At 46.0% G+C, this 16,664-nt stretch overlaps 3 protein-coding genes across 4 annotated transcripts in view; 2 read left to right on the top strand and 1 right to left on the bottom strand.

Moving 5' to 3' along the window:
• Positions 1–766: 766 nt before the first annotated feature.
• Positions 767–6,851, bottom strand: MRPL47 (mitochondrial ribosomal protein L47). The gene is made up of 7 exons (XM_086468647.1): positions 6,769–6,851; positions 6,118–6,263; positions 5,576–5,636; positions 4,735–4,831; positions 2,960–3,090; positions 1,461–1,556; positions 767–1,047 (listed from the first exon to the last, which is right to left on the bottom strand). Exons 1-7 carry the CDS (start codon positions 6,849–6,851, stop codon positions 930–932), a joined length of 732 nt encoding a protein of 243 aa, XP_086324773.1. The 3' UTR covers positions 767–929.
• A 171-nt stretch (positions 6,852–7,022) lies between these two features.
• Positions 7,023–12,363, top strand: NDUFB5 (NADH:ubiquinone oxidoreductase subunit B5). Of its 2 annotated transcripts, none has more exons than XM_086468143.1 (6): positions 7,023–7,149; positions 7,852–7,940; positions 8,857–8,923; positions 9,694–9,755; positions 10,761–10,867; positions 12,130–12,363. In XM_086468143.1, the coding sequence occupies exons 1-6, from the start codon at positions 7,023–7,025 to the stop codon at positions 12,248–12,250; spliced, it is 573 nt and encodes a 190-aa protein (XP_086324269.1). In that variant the 3' UTR covers positions 12,251–12,363. The 2 variants fall into 2 exon arrangements, with proteins under 2 accessions (XP_086324269.1, XP_086324268.1); XM_086468142.1 differs by having other exon boundaries at positions 7,023–7,166; positions 7,815–7,940.
• A 3,746-nt stretch (positions 12,364–16,109) lies between these two features.
• USP13 (ubiquitin specific peptidase 13) overlaps positions 16,110–16,664 on the top strand; it is a 52,049-nt gene continuing 51,494 nt past the window's right edge. The window contains exon 1 of the mRNA XM_086467960.1: positions 16,110–16,262. Within this exon, the coding sequence (XP_086324086.1) occupies positions 16,110–16,262 (153 nt within the window). The remainder of the gene's footprint in view (positions 16,263–16,664) is intronic.

The raw sequence follows: 16,664 nt of genomic DNA, 5'->3' as shown, positions 1-16,664 counted from the left end.
TTAAGTGGGTATTTTTTGTGATGCAGAGGAGTAGCTGAAGGTCAAGATGAGGGAGATATGTCTGTCCTACAGTTTTGGTTCCCCTGAACTTTCCAGTGTTTTATCAGATGATACTGCATAGCACAGTTGCTCCTGAAAGACTAGCATTTGTGGCACTATTCTAAATTTCTCCACAACCTCATCTGAAGGTTAAACCTTTCATGAAGAAAGTGTTTACCATCAACCAAGAGCAGCAGCAGTATCTTTCTGCATCAGTTTCACAGAAGACTATTACCAGTCTTCCTTCAAACATTCTGCATGCTGCAAAAAAAACATTGCACAAACATTTGAATTTGGCCTAGATGTCTAGAAATCTAGGTATAGAGACTGCCTTGTTCAAATTTCACATGCTAAATATTTCAGACTTCCTAACAAGCCGGGCAAAGCAGGGAGAAAGTTCCTTGTAACAGACTGAAGGGTGTATTTTCCCATGCTTCTATGCAGAAAGCACTTGTAGCTCAGGTGATGTACCCATAACTTAGATGACCAGGGAGCAAAGACTGGTATGTGAGCTTCAGAGGCTCTCACGCTTGTCTGGTTTGAATGCATTTTTGTTAAACTAAACCAGGTAAATATCATCCCTACGCTTCATACTTTCATCTGGCAGGCAGTTGCTGCTTGTTACTGTTACTGATGTGTGTCTCACAGTAGCTGGGTAATATGTCAGTTTTCAAATGTTTCTAGAAACAACTGTTAGGATTGAGTTATGCATCAAAGCTGCTTTTTAATTCCAGATCACAAGTTTAATTTAGGTCAGATGTGGGATTAAAGAAAAAAAAAAAAAAGATGGAGACTCTCAGGAATGCTCAGTTGACTTGTTCACTGGCTCCAGAACTTGTTTCATGTTCCAGTCACAGAGATACTCAACCAACTGCCTGCAGCGCTCCACGTTACTGCCTCTGAGATTTCGCAGCAAGGTGAGGGAACTTGCTTTCCAAGACCTTCTGCCTTGTCCTCTCCAGGTTTTTCTTTCTTGCCCTTCTACGTAAAGATTTTTCAAGTCTGAGCCTGAAATAAAGAAGTCAGTGTGGGTAATTTCTAGACAGGTTGTAACGACCTTAATGAGCTCACGCCCTTAATCAAATAGAGGCTCCCAATGACTGGCAACTTCAGTGTTCATTTGCTTTTGATAACCAAAAATGCCTGCAAAGCACATTCTTTTTTTTTTTCCTTCTGCTTTTGAATTCTACAGAAATTCAACCTCTGGGAGGATCTTATGTAATCTGTATGTAACTTCATAGATAATCAAGTCTCTTAATGACTAAGACAGAAACAGAGTAAGCTGTAATTTTAACAAGCCTTATATTCAGTCTCCTGGCTGTAAAAACAAGATTACTGCTGTGTTTTCCTTGCAAAGTCGACTAAGCAGGATTGAGGAACAAACCAGGACATAACTTTCAATGTCAAAAAAATCTTTTTACCTGATGAAGCGATCCACATGAGGTAAGTAATAGAATTTCCTCTTCTTGTATTTTTTGTTCAGGTACCATGGTATCGGCCATTCTTTGTAAGTGTACCTGTGAGAGGCAGGTAAAAGTGATTATGGAACGTGGACTTTTTGTCTTCGTTCTGGGAGTCTACCAGTTACACTTGGTTACAGGACAGTGAAGAAGTGGTCTGACCAGTAGATCGCAGAATCTGTATGGGGGTATTTCCTTTCAGCTCTATTGCTGGCTTGGTTTGCAACCGCACCTCAGATGAAGCTCACTGTCTTTCTGTAGGAAGTGGTCTTGCTCTGAAAAACTAGATGTTTGAAGAGAAGGCCCAGTGCAGAGAGTGATTCTTTGCGTTTATATTTGTTTCATAAGAAAACTTTTCAAAAGCTGATGTGAACAAACTGTCTGTGAAGAGAGGTTTTTTTTCTACTGCAGTCTTCTTCTAAATGCCAGTGTTGGAGTGTCATGTCAAGTGCAAATCTGCCAGAACAGAAGTCGCTCCCTCTAAACACAGACTATTATTTCTGTTTGGGGTTTCTCTTGCATATGGGCTGTGCAGATGGCTGGTGCAGACTTACCTAGACTCCAGGGCATCCAGATTGTGTCAGACCTGCTCCTATGTGTATTGCAGAGTTTCTACATGTGCCTAAAGACCATTTCATGTTGCCTGCCCCTTCCCCCTGCTTTATCTGGGGCCTGGACTTCCAAATATATGAGCAAACCCTTTGTGGACAGTGTTTCCAAGCAGAAAGACGTACAGAAACCTTATCCCTGGAGATGTAAATCTTAGTGGTTAGTCCACTGATTTATATTTAATGGGTAAACAAGGGTGAATTTTCAGCTGTTGTCTGTTTATTACAATATGTGACCTTCTGTTACCTATGCTGTTACTGCAGAGCTGAGTACTGTAACTAGTGCTTCAGATGGCAGCAGGGTGAGGGTAAAACACCAGTTAATGGCACAGCAGGGCCTGCCACAGCCTTCAGCGTCATCACCTGAAACTACAGATTACTGAAAGTATCTGGACAAAAAATAATTCTAAAAGTAGAAGCTTCTAAGTTAAACATCTGCCCAGACCAGAAGGGAATTGCAACGTATGCGGTCTCATGCAGTACTCTGGGTGGTTGGCCCCCAGTATGTGGGTTGTGCAGTGTAAGCAGGGAAGGTCAGGTGGTTCAACATGAACAGCACTCCCTCGTTCGTTCCTGTGTCAGATCGCTGTAGTAACAGATATCCCCCGAGTACAGAAATCATCGAATTAATTTTGTTATAATTAATGGAGAGTTTGCCATGGAATTACTTAGCAACAATTATAACCACATTAAAACAAAAACAAAACTCAAGAAGCACCTGCGTGCTGACCAGAAGGCATGTTTCTTTCTACGCAGTATGCGCATCCTTTCTTGATAAGGATTTGCTGGCAAAGAGCCACGTACCACAAGAGAAATTCACACACATGAAAAAAAAGTTCTCTTTTTCCATACCAGTAGGTGCGTCCTAAGAAGTCACGTCTCCACTCGCCAGGTGCTGGCTTTTCATGGCCAGTTTGTAAAAGCCTCAAAGCAATTTCTCTTTCTCTGACAACCAAGTCTATATTTTTCATAGACTTTTCTACCTGGAAATAGGAAATAATTTCAGGATGGGCCAACAACACAATGCTGACAATTTAAAAGCTCTCCATACAAAATTTAAAGGAAAAGCAAAGGTAAAACACAATAGGAGTCCTGTCAGGAGTAATCTCACAGTTGTGGACGGAGAGAAAAGCTGAACTGGCCCCTGCACTAGCACTGTACAGAATGGGTGCGTGGAACAGATAAAAATAACAGTCTGGTATTTCATTAAAGACGAGCTGGCTAATCCATAAAGCCAGATCTCCTGCTGATGCTACAAGTATAGAAAGCTCTGAGGCAGGGGTAGGGAGGAAGCAGGAGAAGCAAAGAGAAGACACGCTATATGTATTTCTGTCAGCTGGTTTGTACAGACTTTGTTATTCTGGTTTTCATTGGGGAGTCTGGTCACAGCCTCAGTAATGCCTGCTGGCTGATTAGAAAGCTGCCTTGAGCACACTCTGGCACTTGAGGGGAAGGATTTTAGTCAGGCGTGTCTCATAACATTACTGTAACACACACTACATATGGCAACATGTTAAGTGCTCTAGGAAGCTGCTAGAGCCAATTTTAATAAGCAGATTGCTGCATTCTGTCTCAGTGCAATCACAGTATTTAACTGGTGCTTGACTTCTACTTTTCTTGGGCTTCAGCCAAAGCCAAACAGGCAATTAGTAAGATTTGACTTTTGAAGTCAAAACTTAAGTTCCCTCCCAAAACAAGTTCTACTGTGATTCATAGTTGCTGAATATGGACATGTAGGTGGGACTAAGCAGAAAATACTGTTCAGAATGGGGATCACAAAACACAGTTGCGAACCTGCATTACAATAAATTGGAACAAGATACACTAGAAGACGGAGAAGAGAGTTTTATATTGGAACTTCCCTAATTTATAAGTACAGTGATGAAATGACAAGAGTAGGAGACCAAATAAATGCATGTCTGATACAAAAAGAGAGATCATAATGCAATCGCATGTGATGGCAAGCAACAGTTAAATTATTAACCATATAAAGAAGTTCAGATTAACAATGTAAAGGTCAGACTTCTCCCCAATTAATCAGGATAAACAGGGGGGTATCTGACAGTATCTCTCATGTCAAACAGCTAGATTATTTAACTGGCCAGTGAGGGTGTAGATTTCCATCTGTGAGACATTAGCATAGGGATGGCAGTCGATTTATAGGTAAATTAACGTTTTCATTGGTAAAGTTACTGAGGAAAGAATTTAGTACTTAGTGGCAGAATTGCAATAATGCAAAAGAAGGAGGGGATGACAAAAATGAGCACAGTAAAGAACCAAAGAGCACAAGTTTGGAGAAGACAATGTCAGAGGCAGAAGGTGCTAACAGTTAAGTAGCTAAAAAAAGTTTGTGGAGGGTAAGAATAGTGATAATGTTGAGGTTTTACCAGGAAGATTCTAGAAATCCTCTAGTGCAGTTTCAGGGCATGAAGATGGCAAAATACTTCTTAGTATTGTATAACAGGTGGAGAGGCCCCTCCCACTATGTTACTTTAGCACAGCATTTGTGCCTATACTAAAATCAGGGAAATAATCTAGAAGAAGGTCTTTAACAAGTTCATAAATGCTTCATCTTTCATTCAGCAATGTTATCAGACTTATGTTTTTAGCTAGTATGAAAAAGTTACCTTTTCTAATCGTTCTGGACTTGGCATATGCCTGAGTTGTCGTTTTGATTCTTGCTCTAAAGTTAAAAGCATGTTTTTTTCCTTCAGTAGGACATACCTAGATCAGAAAGCATAGTACTTCAAAAATAATTTCTGGATGCATTAGCAATCATTCCCTGACTGCCCTGCTGGATCGAGCACAGCTGTCCCACCGATAATCCCATAACCTGTACCGGCGAGCTTCACATAAAGCAGGGAAAAGATACTGACTGAGAGGAGAAAGCCCTGTAGAGGTGGGCAGGGGAGGGCTGAGGGAGATGGGTTTACTTAGCCTGGAAAAGAGATGGCTAAGGAGGGAAGAGGCTAACACTAAGTAGTTTTCCACTACCTGGACCGAGCCAGACTCTTCTTTCAGGTGCACAGCACGAGGACACGATATAGCAAGGAAAAAAGTGATGACAGCGATAATTCAGTCCTCCTTTAGCCCTGGCACAGGCTGCCCAGAGTGCCAATGCAATCTCCAGTCTCGGAGCCCTTCAAAACCACCACGGATGCAGACCTGAGCGGTCAGCCCCACAGGGGGTCGCTTACAACCAAGTATGTCCTGCAGCTCCGATGGCCCCGAAGGGCTCAAACTCTGCCTCTTCATACCCACCCGAGCCCCCCGTACCAGACACAACTAGCACACGCCCGCTGCAGGAGAGCTGCCATGTTGTGAGCAGTAGGGGAGCTCGGGCTGCTCCAAGCCCAAAGCATGCAGGGCTGCACGGCAGACTAAATTTCCTGGCTAATAAGTTCACTAGCCACACTTTAATAAAACCTGCAGAGCTGCTCTGAAAGAAGTTATTTTACCAAAACTTACCAAAGTTTGTGCAAGTCTTCACTACTCTTGCCTCTTAGCTGCTTTATATTCCATGCATCCCCTTTAAAGAAAATAAAATTTTAAAAAAAGTTCTTTTATTCTGGGAAAAAAAAAAACACCCATGCTTCCATTAGCAGGCTCAGCTGACTCAACAGCACAAGGATCACTTGAAAAAAAACCACTACCGCTGGGAAAGCTATCCTTGTGGATGTTCAGCTTTGCTTTGACTATACAAATACATTAACAAGGCAACTACAGGTACAGTTTATTTGTGTTCGTAAAAGGCTGTGACACACTCTCACTTAAGAGCAAGGCCAAGGATTTACAGCAAAATAATTTGCTATGTAATAACTATTTACTTTCATAAACACAGAAAAAATAAAATTAACAGGCACAGAGATGCACAAGTACATATATGTACATATACACATAAAAAATGTTTTATGTAGCTATAGATACTGCCTATAATGCTAAATAGGTCAGATTTCAGCTGAGCACAAGCGGCCCAAAGATCACTGTCAGAAATGCTAAGTACAACTCACCAGACTTTACTGTTTTTTCTCCCCAGTTTCTTGGATCATCAAAAAACTCCTCCAGACCTTTCCGAGACAAAGTAGTGTGCAGAAACTTCAACTGGTGGAGGGGCTCGACTTTTGCCAGGTTCTTGTGGAATAGGTTCAGCGTCAATCTGCATAAAAATTAAAGCGGAAACTATACATGATAAACACCACAGTCTGGGGGGAAAAGGCACAGGTTCAGTTCTTCATAAAAATATCATCAGTGTCGTTTTCTCCTCTACCCCTTGTTCTATCTAGTTATCACTTACCTATACTCAGGGATAAGTAACAACTTCAAAATTAAAGAGCAAGTTTGAGCTACGCTGCCTTTACGCGGCAGAGGCAGCGCACACGCGGCGGGAGCATAGACCGTAACGGCTACAAAACAGCAACACGCACAGGGAGCCGCTTCGTACCGGGCTCACGCGAGGCCTGACGGTACAAGCCCCCCGGCAGCCCTCCGCCGGGGTTCCCAAGCCGGGACACCCGCACCGGCCGCCCTCCCGCCGACGCGAAGGCTGAGGCCGCGAAGGGCGGCTCTTCCTCCTCCCGGGAACCGCGCTACGGGCCGCGCCGCGCCGTATTCCCACCCCGACCGCCTCCCGAGCCTCAGCCGCCCCCCGCCCCAGCGCCTACCCGGGGCGGGCGGCAGCCGCCGAGCCCGGCCGCGCTCCTGGCATCCGCAGCGCGGCCGTGAGGCGCCGGCACAGGGCGGCCATCGCCGCCATCGCCCCGCCGCCCCTCCCACAGTGCCCAGCGCCGCGGACGGCGTCCCGCGAGGGCGCCGGAAGGAGGGGGAGGGATCTGCCCTCTTCCAAGATGGCACCGCCTAGCTTCACGCCGCCGCGGAAAGCGGCGCCGTCGGCCCCGCCCCCGTGCCAGTTCCAGCTATGGCCGCCATGAGCCTGCTGCTCCGGGCAGCGGCTGCTTGGGGAGCTCGGCGGGCGGCGAGCGGCGCGGCGGGCGGAGCTCGCCTCCCCGGGCTCGCCGGAGCTGCCCGCCTCCCCGGCACTGTCGGTAGGGCCTCGGCGGCGGTGGCGGGACTGAGGGAGGCGGGCGTCCTAGGGGCGAGGTGACCTTGGAGAGGGGTCGCGCTGAGGAGGGGGAGGTCGGTGCGAGGCGGGGGCTGCGGCAGGGCGGGGGCCCCCGTCTCGGCCCCCCGGCTGAGGGCGGGCTCGGGTCGCGCCTTTGCCCGCTGCCTTGGCTCCGGGGCCGGGGCAGGCCCAGGGGGTGGGCGGCGGTAGCGACAGGCTGCTGCGGCTCCCCCTTGGCCGAGCGGGCGGAGGAAACCCGTTCGGCGTGCGGGAGGATCCCACGGGGGGTGGAACGTGTGTCTTCGTTCCCCTGAGAAGTGACATTTCTTGAGTAGCACATGGGTCAAAATTGGTGGGGGGTCAAACTTTGTAACTACTGATCTGTCAGTTTGCTTGGCCCTGTATAATGTCGTTCCGCGATTTATTCATTGGGATTTACGGGTGGAAATCGGTTATGTCTAAAGTTAGCAGAAAAATAGGTTCATTCTAGCAAAATAAGAAATCACTTCAGGCAGGCTTTTAGGAACACTGCTATTCTCCAGAAAACCAGCTTGTAACTACTCAGCCATTGCTGTGAACTCTTTTTTTTTTCTTTTCTATTATTTTTTCATATGTGTTGTTGACCTTTTCCTGGCACAATAACCAAAGGGAGAAAAAAACCATAATACTTTGGTTCCATTTTTAGCTCCTGTACGACATAGCAGCAGCCATGCGAAGAGAATGTTTATTATCAAGGCAACAAGTTTTTATGATACTCGATTTCTGAACTTGTTGGTGAGTTAAAAACAAATTTACTACGTTCAATATAACACATCCCTTGCAAATGGTGTAAGAGTGTCTAAAATACAATTTTCTCTATGGTTTACATGACAGCGTCTAAAATGTGGTTGGCACTATTCACATAAACAAGAATTTCCAGTCGTCCTAAAGAATTTTCTGTCACATGCTGTAAAATCAGGGCCAGATGAAGTAAAAAGATTGGCTAAATGGCAAAGGGCGTGATAGGTACTTAGTGCTGTAGCAGCATTCGTCAATGCATGTGTTCATATGTGCGTAACCTACACATGCTTTCCACTCCATCCTCCTTTTAAAGTTGTATTGGGTTACTCTTCTGCAGGGTTTGCCTTCAGTTACCTAAACCACTAATACCAGAGATGAGACTTAGGAAGCCTGACCTGAGTTTGACCCGTAAAAAGCTGGGTTTTGGATAAAGCCTGTTATGACAGGTAACAGCCAGCTTGAGGCAACTTCCTTCATGTGACCAGGCTGCCTTTCCCTGCCTTCCACAGGCGCCAAAGCCAGCCGCCGTGGTGTTCCCGGTGGGCTGCGTGGCACTGGTGTCGGTGCCCCCTTGCAGCGGAACGCCGAGGTGGGTCAGCACGAGCCTCTGAGGCAGCGTTCAGGGAAGGCATTGCTGCCTGCGTCTGCAGAGACTGGCCTCTCTGGGAGGCTGGGAGCCGAACTAAACAGGCTCATGGACTGACACAGCGCTGCTGTTTCTGTGTTCTAGTTTGTTAATTAACTCATTTTGAGCAGAAATATGTCTTTACGTATAACATCCCTATCCGACCTGTGAATGCAAATCTAAGAATCATTGGCTGTGACATCATTTTCAGACTAACCTCATCTAAATTTTGTCTGGCTTCTGAGTTTCCCATACTGTTTCTTTTTCTTTTTATCCCCTGTACAGAGATTCTATGTATTTCTGACGGGAATACCAGTGGCACTATTCATAACGTATGTCAACATCTTCATTGGTGAGTGCTCTCTCACAACTAAGCTAAGTACCCAGCCAAAATTATTAAGTGGAAACTAAGCATGCTGGATAGGAAAAAAGAGATCTTTTAAGGTGCACTCCTTGAAAGACCATGAAATAGGCCTAACAGTTACGGTAATACTGTGTAAGTACAGAGAAGATGTTCCCAGTGTTTTTATTTTTCTATCGGCTTTTTTTATAAAAGCTTTCCACATCTTTAAAACCAGAAAAAATCCATCTTTTGACTGTCATTCAAACATCAGTGAGGTTTAGTGAACAGTTCTTCTGTATTCAGCTGAGGAGTCTGCATTGCCTTGTTTTAGGTACTGCTTTAGGAAGGCTGCATACACTGCAACTGTCGCTTTTTATCTAGCAAAAAAGCCAAAATTCTGCTTGGCAATATGTGTTTTAAATCTACTACAGGAATAATATGGAATTAATTTAATAGAGAAATTAGGAAAAAAACATGCTTTCAGCTCATATACTTTAAAGGGCATTTCTGTGGACTTGGTCTGAGATATTTCTTCTGTGTACCTGCTCATTTCACCCTTTTGTTATGTGGCTTAAAGTCTGAGCTAGATACACAGGGTGAAGTGTCTGGAAAAACTATGAGTCAATGTTTTCTGAATAGAGCACAGATTGAGGGATTAAGAACTCTCCATGTGAAATAATGATCTTTTTCTGATGTGAAAGGCAGAATATAAGGGGCTTAATTCCTTTTTTTTTTTTTTTTTTTTTTTAAAAATGTTCCTCCCCTGCTTTGCTTGTCAGGTGAAGCCGAACTTGCAGAGATTCCCGAAGGTTACGTTCCAGAGTACTGGGAATACTACAAAGTGAGTGTAACGTGTGAAAGGACGGCATGTTATGGACAGCCTTCCTTTTGATGATATTTTTGGGAGCAAAATGTGTGGAGTATGATAATGAGGATGCTGATGTCGCTGCCATGGGGTGTCAGTGTAGCAGAACTCAAATTGTGCAATTACGGTTTTGGTAAACTAGGGGTTTTTCTGCCTTGTGGAACATGTGTGGTGCTGTAGCAAATCCGTTTATTGACGCAGGTAGATGCAAGTGATCTGTAACTTTGTGCCAGTAAACTGCTGAAGCTATATGCCAAGAATTTTTCTATAATATTCCTAAATACTAAGAACGATCTTCTGTTCTCTTTATTCTTAGCATGCAGTTTTTGTCTTTGTTTCTTGCTCTGGAACTACAACATCTTAAGATACCAGAGTTCAAAGTGACATTACTTTCTTTTGTATTGTTTGCCAGCGTTGTTTCAAAGTCCAGCATCACACATAGTTTTGTATCTAGAATAGAAGATTTTTATAGTCAGAAACTCAAAGTTATACTTATTTCATTGTATTTTCTTAAAATTAGTCCCTGGCTTCTTGCTGCAAGTAATTCAATCCAGCAATACTGTTATGACTGTTTCAACTCATTTAGACTTTTGTTCCTAATGAAATGACCTCTATGTGGAAGCAAAACTTTAAATGTTACTGATTACGGTAAGAGGTTTGGAGTTGATTTCTGTGATTACAGTGGCAGTTTAAGGAACTTTACTTCAACAGAAAGAAAATAAATCACGTGTCTTCCATTAACTTTTGATTTTGCTACAGAATAGTCATCTGCAGGTTATCTTGGCATCAAAAATGGCTTTTTAGGATTCTGACCTTACAAATAGTTGAGCACGTTTCTAACTTTGCTTATTATGGTTTGAATGGCAGCACCCATAGTGTTGACGACATGTTTTCAGGACTGGCAACATGCAAAATGATTTGGTTATGATGACAGTTCTACTTGGAAATTGCCTGAATAATCTCTGCTTTTACATTTTCCAGCACCCTATAAGTCGCTGGATAGCTCGTTACCTCCTTGATCCCCCTGAAAAGGACTATGAGAAACAGATGGCTTTGCTTGACATTGAAGCGAAGAAAACTGAACTGAGGTACGTTACCTAGTTGAGGGGTTTAAAATACTGATACTTACTGTAGTTGACTCTCTTACTTTGCTTAACGTACCGAGTTGGATGCTGACATAACGTGCTTGTTCACGTACCACCTGACCCCGAATGCTTGCGGCACTGGCTGGTGCCAAAGTGGAAGTTACAGTATCCGTGGTTCCTGCCTTATCGGCATTAAGATTCCCAGAACTGGAGGGATCAAGGGCAGTCTTGTGAAACAACAGCATCTCTTCAAAACAGTTTGTATTTATAAAGGTAGAGCTCTGTCGTCCTGAGTCAGGAAATGGGCAGCTATTTTTGCCTCTGCTAATGCTCACAGCTTAATTGAGTAGCTAAATGACCGTTTATGGGACTGACCATGTTCCTTGTTGCTGTTGAAAATTTTGTGGGCAGCAACGACATTGTTTGTTCTATACTTACTGGGAGTAAAGTAGAAGACAGTCCAAGTCTGCTGTTGGGACTGAGATAGCATAGCTCCTTCTACCATCACATTTACTGCTGATTTTCTTGGTCCTGTTTCTTCTTAGTTGAAAGCTGTATCATAGAATCATAGAACCATTAAGGTTGGAGAAGACCATCCACTCCAACTGTCAACCCAGCACCACCATGCCCACTAAACCATGTCTCAAAGTGCCACATCTACACGTTTTTTGAACACCTCCAGGGACGGTGACTTCACCGCTTCCCTGGGCAGCCTCTTCCAATGTTTGACCGCTCTTTCGGTAAAGAAATCTTTCCTAATGTCCAGCCTAAACCTCCCCTGGCACAACTTGAGGTCGTTTCCTCTTGTCCTATCACTTGATACTTGGGAGAAGAGTCCAACACCCACCTCACTACAGCCTCCTCTCAGGTAGTGGTAGAGAGCGATAAGGTCTCCCCTCAGCCTCCTCTTCTCCAGGATAAACAACCCCAGTTCCCTCAGCTGCTCCTCATAAGACCTGTTCTCCAGGCCCTGAGTATCAGAACTGTCGAGCCCCTTACTAGGCAAGAACCTGTGACAGAACTCCTGCAAGTATTTTTATTACTCTTTTGTGAGATGAGTTGCTGAAAAAAATTGAAATCAAAGGATGTTTTAGCTCATGTTTTAGTTGAACCCGTCATATTTGGTATTACCTGTGTTTCAGTAGCATTTGTAAACCGTAGATGCTAAACTCATGCTGTAGTCAGTAATGCCCTGATGTTAAACATCGATATATGTACGATCAAAACCAATAAACTTCGTGTTGAGTGTGTCTGTTGTTTTGTAGGCTGATGGAGTTGGAGGCACGCAGACTGATGAGACACAGGGGAGATGGACCTTGGTATCATTATGAAACGCCTGATAAAAATCTTGTTGACAATTCTATGAAATCCACACCTGACAACTAGACAATGTCAAGACAGTATGCGTGGTCTCAAATGCATACCGACAAATTGTGACTGAGCTATGTAATACACGTCCTGCTGTTTACCGACAAAAATTAATAAAAATAAACAATGTTGGTGTTGAGTCCGTTAATTTTAAAGAAACTGTGTGGCAGTTAAGCTCATAGAGCTGTTGAAAGTCGTTCATCGGAGAAAATGCCTTACGTCAGTTGCCAACAGTTACTTCTTTTCTCCAGAACATCAGTGTAGAGCAGGCTTCATCCTGGACAGCGTTAGTCATGCTGCTCTTCCCTTATTAGTTTTGTCCCCAGTTTTAAACTTTTTTTTTTCCTCTTGTGTGTGCATAATTATGCTTGTCTGCTCTTTCATTCTCTCCAGTCTCACCTCCTATATGGTCTGTGTCTGTAAAAGGCTTCTTAAAACAAATCTTAAAAAAAAAAAAAAAGGCAAACCAACCAAACCCCAAAGACGCCTGACTTTGTGCACCTTTCTGGACCGGACATTCCTCTGTGTAGATCATCCAAAAAGTGGTCCCTTTATACATTGTTCTGGAGGGTTTTGTTTGTTTGGGGTTTTTAATGGTTTGTTTTCAAATGAGGTTTAAAAGCATAACAGGTACTTCTGCTACGATATATGCTTCCTGTTCTAAATGGTAATAGATCTAAAACAGTCCCATGCTCCCTTCGTGGTAGAAAAGGGTCTTCATTGATGAAAACGGTGCTTGGTAACACGTTAGTACATCAGAAAACCCTTGGTGCGGGTACCTACCATTGTCACATAACTCTTCTGTTGTAAATATGTATCTAATGACATGGAGAATCGCATGTCAAGTAGTTGTGGGGAGGATAGTCTTTAAAATTAATTTTAACAAGGCTTTGGTTTTATTACCTCAGGTGTCTTCCGTGCTTTCAGAAGGCAGAATTAAGACAGAAGTGCTTGCCTAGACCTGTGACCATCTACACTGTCGGATGTAGAAGTAGAAGGCAAAGGAAAGGTTCTTACAGTGTGTGGTGCCTATAAATTCGTGATTTTTGGATTTAGGGATTTTATATGCCTAAGTCTTTTCATGTACTCATGAAAATACCCCCACAGTTCCTAGGCTAAAGTCTATGCTCTCTCACTTAAAACTTCTCATAAGAAGAAAGAATGTCAGTGGACAAATATTAAACTTAAGTGTTTTCCTAGTAACTGCTGTGTATCTAACATTTTTAGCAATACATTCAGGTTATTGATACTGTTGTTAGAGAGCTTTCTACTTCCTGTAACAGGCTTAGTAAGATGAATAAGGGAAAAATAGTAAACTGCTTGTTGAAGGTTGTTAGGAAGGATTGCTGGATGTCTGAAGAGCAAGGATCAAGCCAGGGAGAATGGTGTAGGTTGACAATGGGTTTTATGGGTCATCTTGTTACGGTGAGCAGATAACCATCTTCTGCTGCGTGATTACGCAACTTCTAGTACATAAAAATGTAAGTCTTTAGAGGAAAATATCAAGATGGAAACTTCAAACTTTAAACTCCCAATGCATTTAGTGTAGAGAGGCCACATAAGCGATTTTGGAGATGAAAAGTGTAAACCTTTCTGGTAACATTTAGGATAACTCAAAGGCTTTCTTTCCAGGGTGAACTGGAATTAAAAAGCCAACCTGAAGAGTTTGTATAAAAACTCAAGTGGACGTGTGCCTTGCAACCGTTATTAACCAAAAACAAATTAAGAAATATGCAAGGCGAATAAGTCAAGTTGCCCCTGAGGACATCCACACACGTACCTGCCATGCATTTTCAGAACTGTACAGCTATTGTTCTACACCACTTCTGACAGCTACGTAGGGAATGCAGAGGGTACTCTCTTTGTCTGGCAGACTTCTGCCACTAGAGGGATGTGTGTTCTCAGGTTCTACCGGCCATGGCTGTACTGCGGCTTTAAACGCTGCAAGAGAGCGATGGAAAGTGCCTCTTGCAGTCTGTGACCCTAAAGTATCTGTCCGTATTCAAAATTCCCACTTTTTAAAGGAAATACGCCCAAGCCCTTTAGTAATCCCATGTCATCTTGTGGTTTCAAACTGTTAAAACACATTCTTTACGTTAAGCAACATTGCACAGAGTTTTAAGCAAAGACCTCCTCGTTTGCTGTTTCCTAGCACTGCCGAACGTTAGAAAGACTCCGATTGATTCTCCATCAGCGCTTTGACTCGTCCTTTTTGTTGGAGTCAATCCTTCAGATTAGATGGCTTCTATGGCTTATTATGGCTCTCCCTGTTTATAAATGCTGAGTCAATCATAAGAGGAGCCACTAAAAAAGCACAAAGGCTTCTCAGGTAAAATAAATCTGTCTGGTGACCCTGTATTAATTTGTGTTTTTTACCCAGCATCCAACGATGTTCACCAGTCTTTGATGTAATGTCTGTTCTGGAGTAAGTCTAAGGCCATTCCATTGACATCATACTCTGCCCTCGGTATTTCACATTGTTCCCAACTCTTGATTTTTTTGCTAGAAAAACTGCTGAGAACAGACTGCACTGTTCTGCTCACTCTCACAGCCTGTTTCTTTGTAGCTGGATACAAACTTGCTTGTCAATTCTGCTGTTAACTGAGATTTTACTAGAACCATCTTCTGAAGCTTTAGTTTGTGAGGTAAAACATGGTTCTAGCAAAAGTCACATCACCTGCTTGGAAGTGATCGATGAATCCTTGGCTATATGACTACAGGTGGAAGGCTTTTCATCTACATTACACACCTTCATTTTAAACGGATCCATCATTTCTTTATTCTGCTGCTGTCAGGCATATGCACTAGTTATTAGACATTGCTTGAAAAAAAAATTTCTTCTTTTTTTTTTCCCCACAAAGTTACTTCACTCTATTCCTCCTTCCCCTAACAGTGTTCTTTCGAAGCGACAAGCAAAGAGAAATGCAGCCAATGCCAAAAAAAAAGTCGGTTTAAGCTCAAGGCGCTGTCCCTCAAGACATGAAATGTGGGTTTGGCTACTGGCACAGCCCCAGGCTCCCGGCACAGCCCCAGGCTCCCCAGGGCACCTGGGCTGGGCACCCCCCCTATATCCCAGCAGCTCGTCCCTCGGCAGGGGACAGCCCGGGAGGGCAGGGCCTTCCCACTCAAAAGGCTTATTTTAGCCACGTGAAGTTACTAAACCCTTGCAGCCGGGAATTTAAATATACAGAGAGTATTTAATGGCTTCGCAGATAAGTAAAGGAGCCTGCAGCAGAGTACTACTGGTCAAAGGGAAACCTGCTCCGAGCTACACAGGGAGACCAGGAGGCGCCGCCTCCACCCTCCTCTCGTGGAAATGAAGGTTTGCTGGTAACACGCATGCAGAACCGTGCGCGGCCCTTTTCCCGCCCCGTCTGCAAGCGGGTCCCCGCCGCCGGACACCCACCCACCCCCCCCCCCCCTCCCGCCTCCCCCGGGTGCCGCCCACGGGGCCTCGGCGGGGAAGCGGGGCGGCCGCTCGACGCCGGCCGCCGCCTAACGGCCGCCCGCGGCACGCGCGCGGGGCGGGAATCGCCTCAGGAGAGCGGCCCCGCAGCCCGCGGCCGCCCCCGCGGGCACCTCTCGGCCCCCGCCGCCCAGGGACGGACAGAGGCGGCGGGGGGCCGCCAGGCGCGGCCCGCCCCCACCGCCCTGCCCCTCCCTCCCGCCCTCGCCGGGACCCCCGAGTGCCGCCGCCGCTGCAGCTGGTGCCGCTCCCGCTGCCATTGGATTAAAAATAGCATCTTCCCTCCCCCTCCCCTCCCTCGGGCCCGGCTCCCGCCGCCGCGCCCTGCCCCGGGCCCGGCTGCCCTCCGCCTCCATCGCCCTCGCGTTGCCCGCTCGCCGTCGGCCGGCCGGCCGCAGGGAGGGAGCGAGCATGCAGCGGGCCGCGCTCTTCAGCGGCGGCGATGCGCAGATGGCCGCCGGGGACCTGGGCGAGCTGCTCGTCCCCTACATGCCCACGATTCGGGTGCCCAAGTCAGGGGACCGGGTCTACAAGACGGAGTGTGCCTTCTCCTACGACTCGCCTGTGAGTGCAGCGAAGCCAACCCCCGGCTGCCTCCGCTCCCCCTCCCCGCCGCGGGCTGCCGACCTGCCCTCAGCCGGCGCCCTGCGGCAAACCCGCCCCTCCTGCAGCCCCTTCCCCGCTCCCCGCCGCACCCCCCCGCTCCGAGGGCAGCTCCTCGCCCCCTCCCCGGGCCGCTGCCTCCCCCTCAGGTTTCAGACTCTTCCCCCCGTCCCTCCCTTTGCCAGCCCGCCTGCCTCCACCTGCCGTGGCTTCCTCTGCGGGCGGGTTTCCCTTCTCCCTCCTCGCCCGGGCTGCGAGGCCTCCCCCGCCACGCGTGGGGGTCGCGGCGGGGTGGGGGCCCTGCCCTGCCCCCGCGCTGCGCGGTCTGCTGCGGTCGGGGCTGCTCACGGCAGATCGCCGCTG

This window comes from Leptosomus discolor, chromosome 7, assembly GCF_034619465.1.
Source record: "Leptosomus discolor isolate bLepDis1 chromosome 7, bLepDis1.hap2, whole genome shotgun sequence".
NCBI lineage: Eukaryota > Metazoa > Chordata > Aves > Leptosomiformes > Leptosomidae > Leptosomus > Leptosomus discolor.
This window is presented reverse-complemented; position numbering and strand designations above follow the sequence as displayed.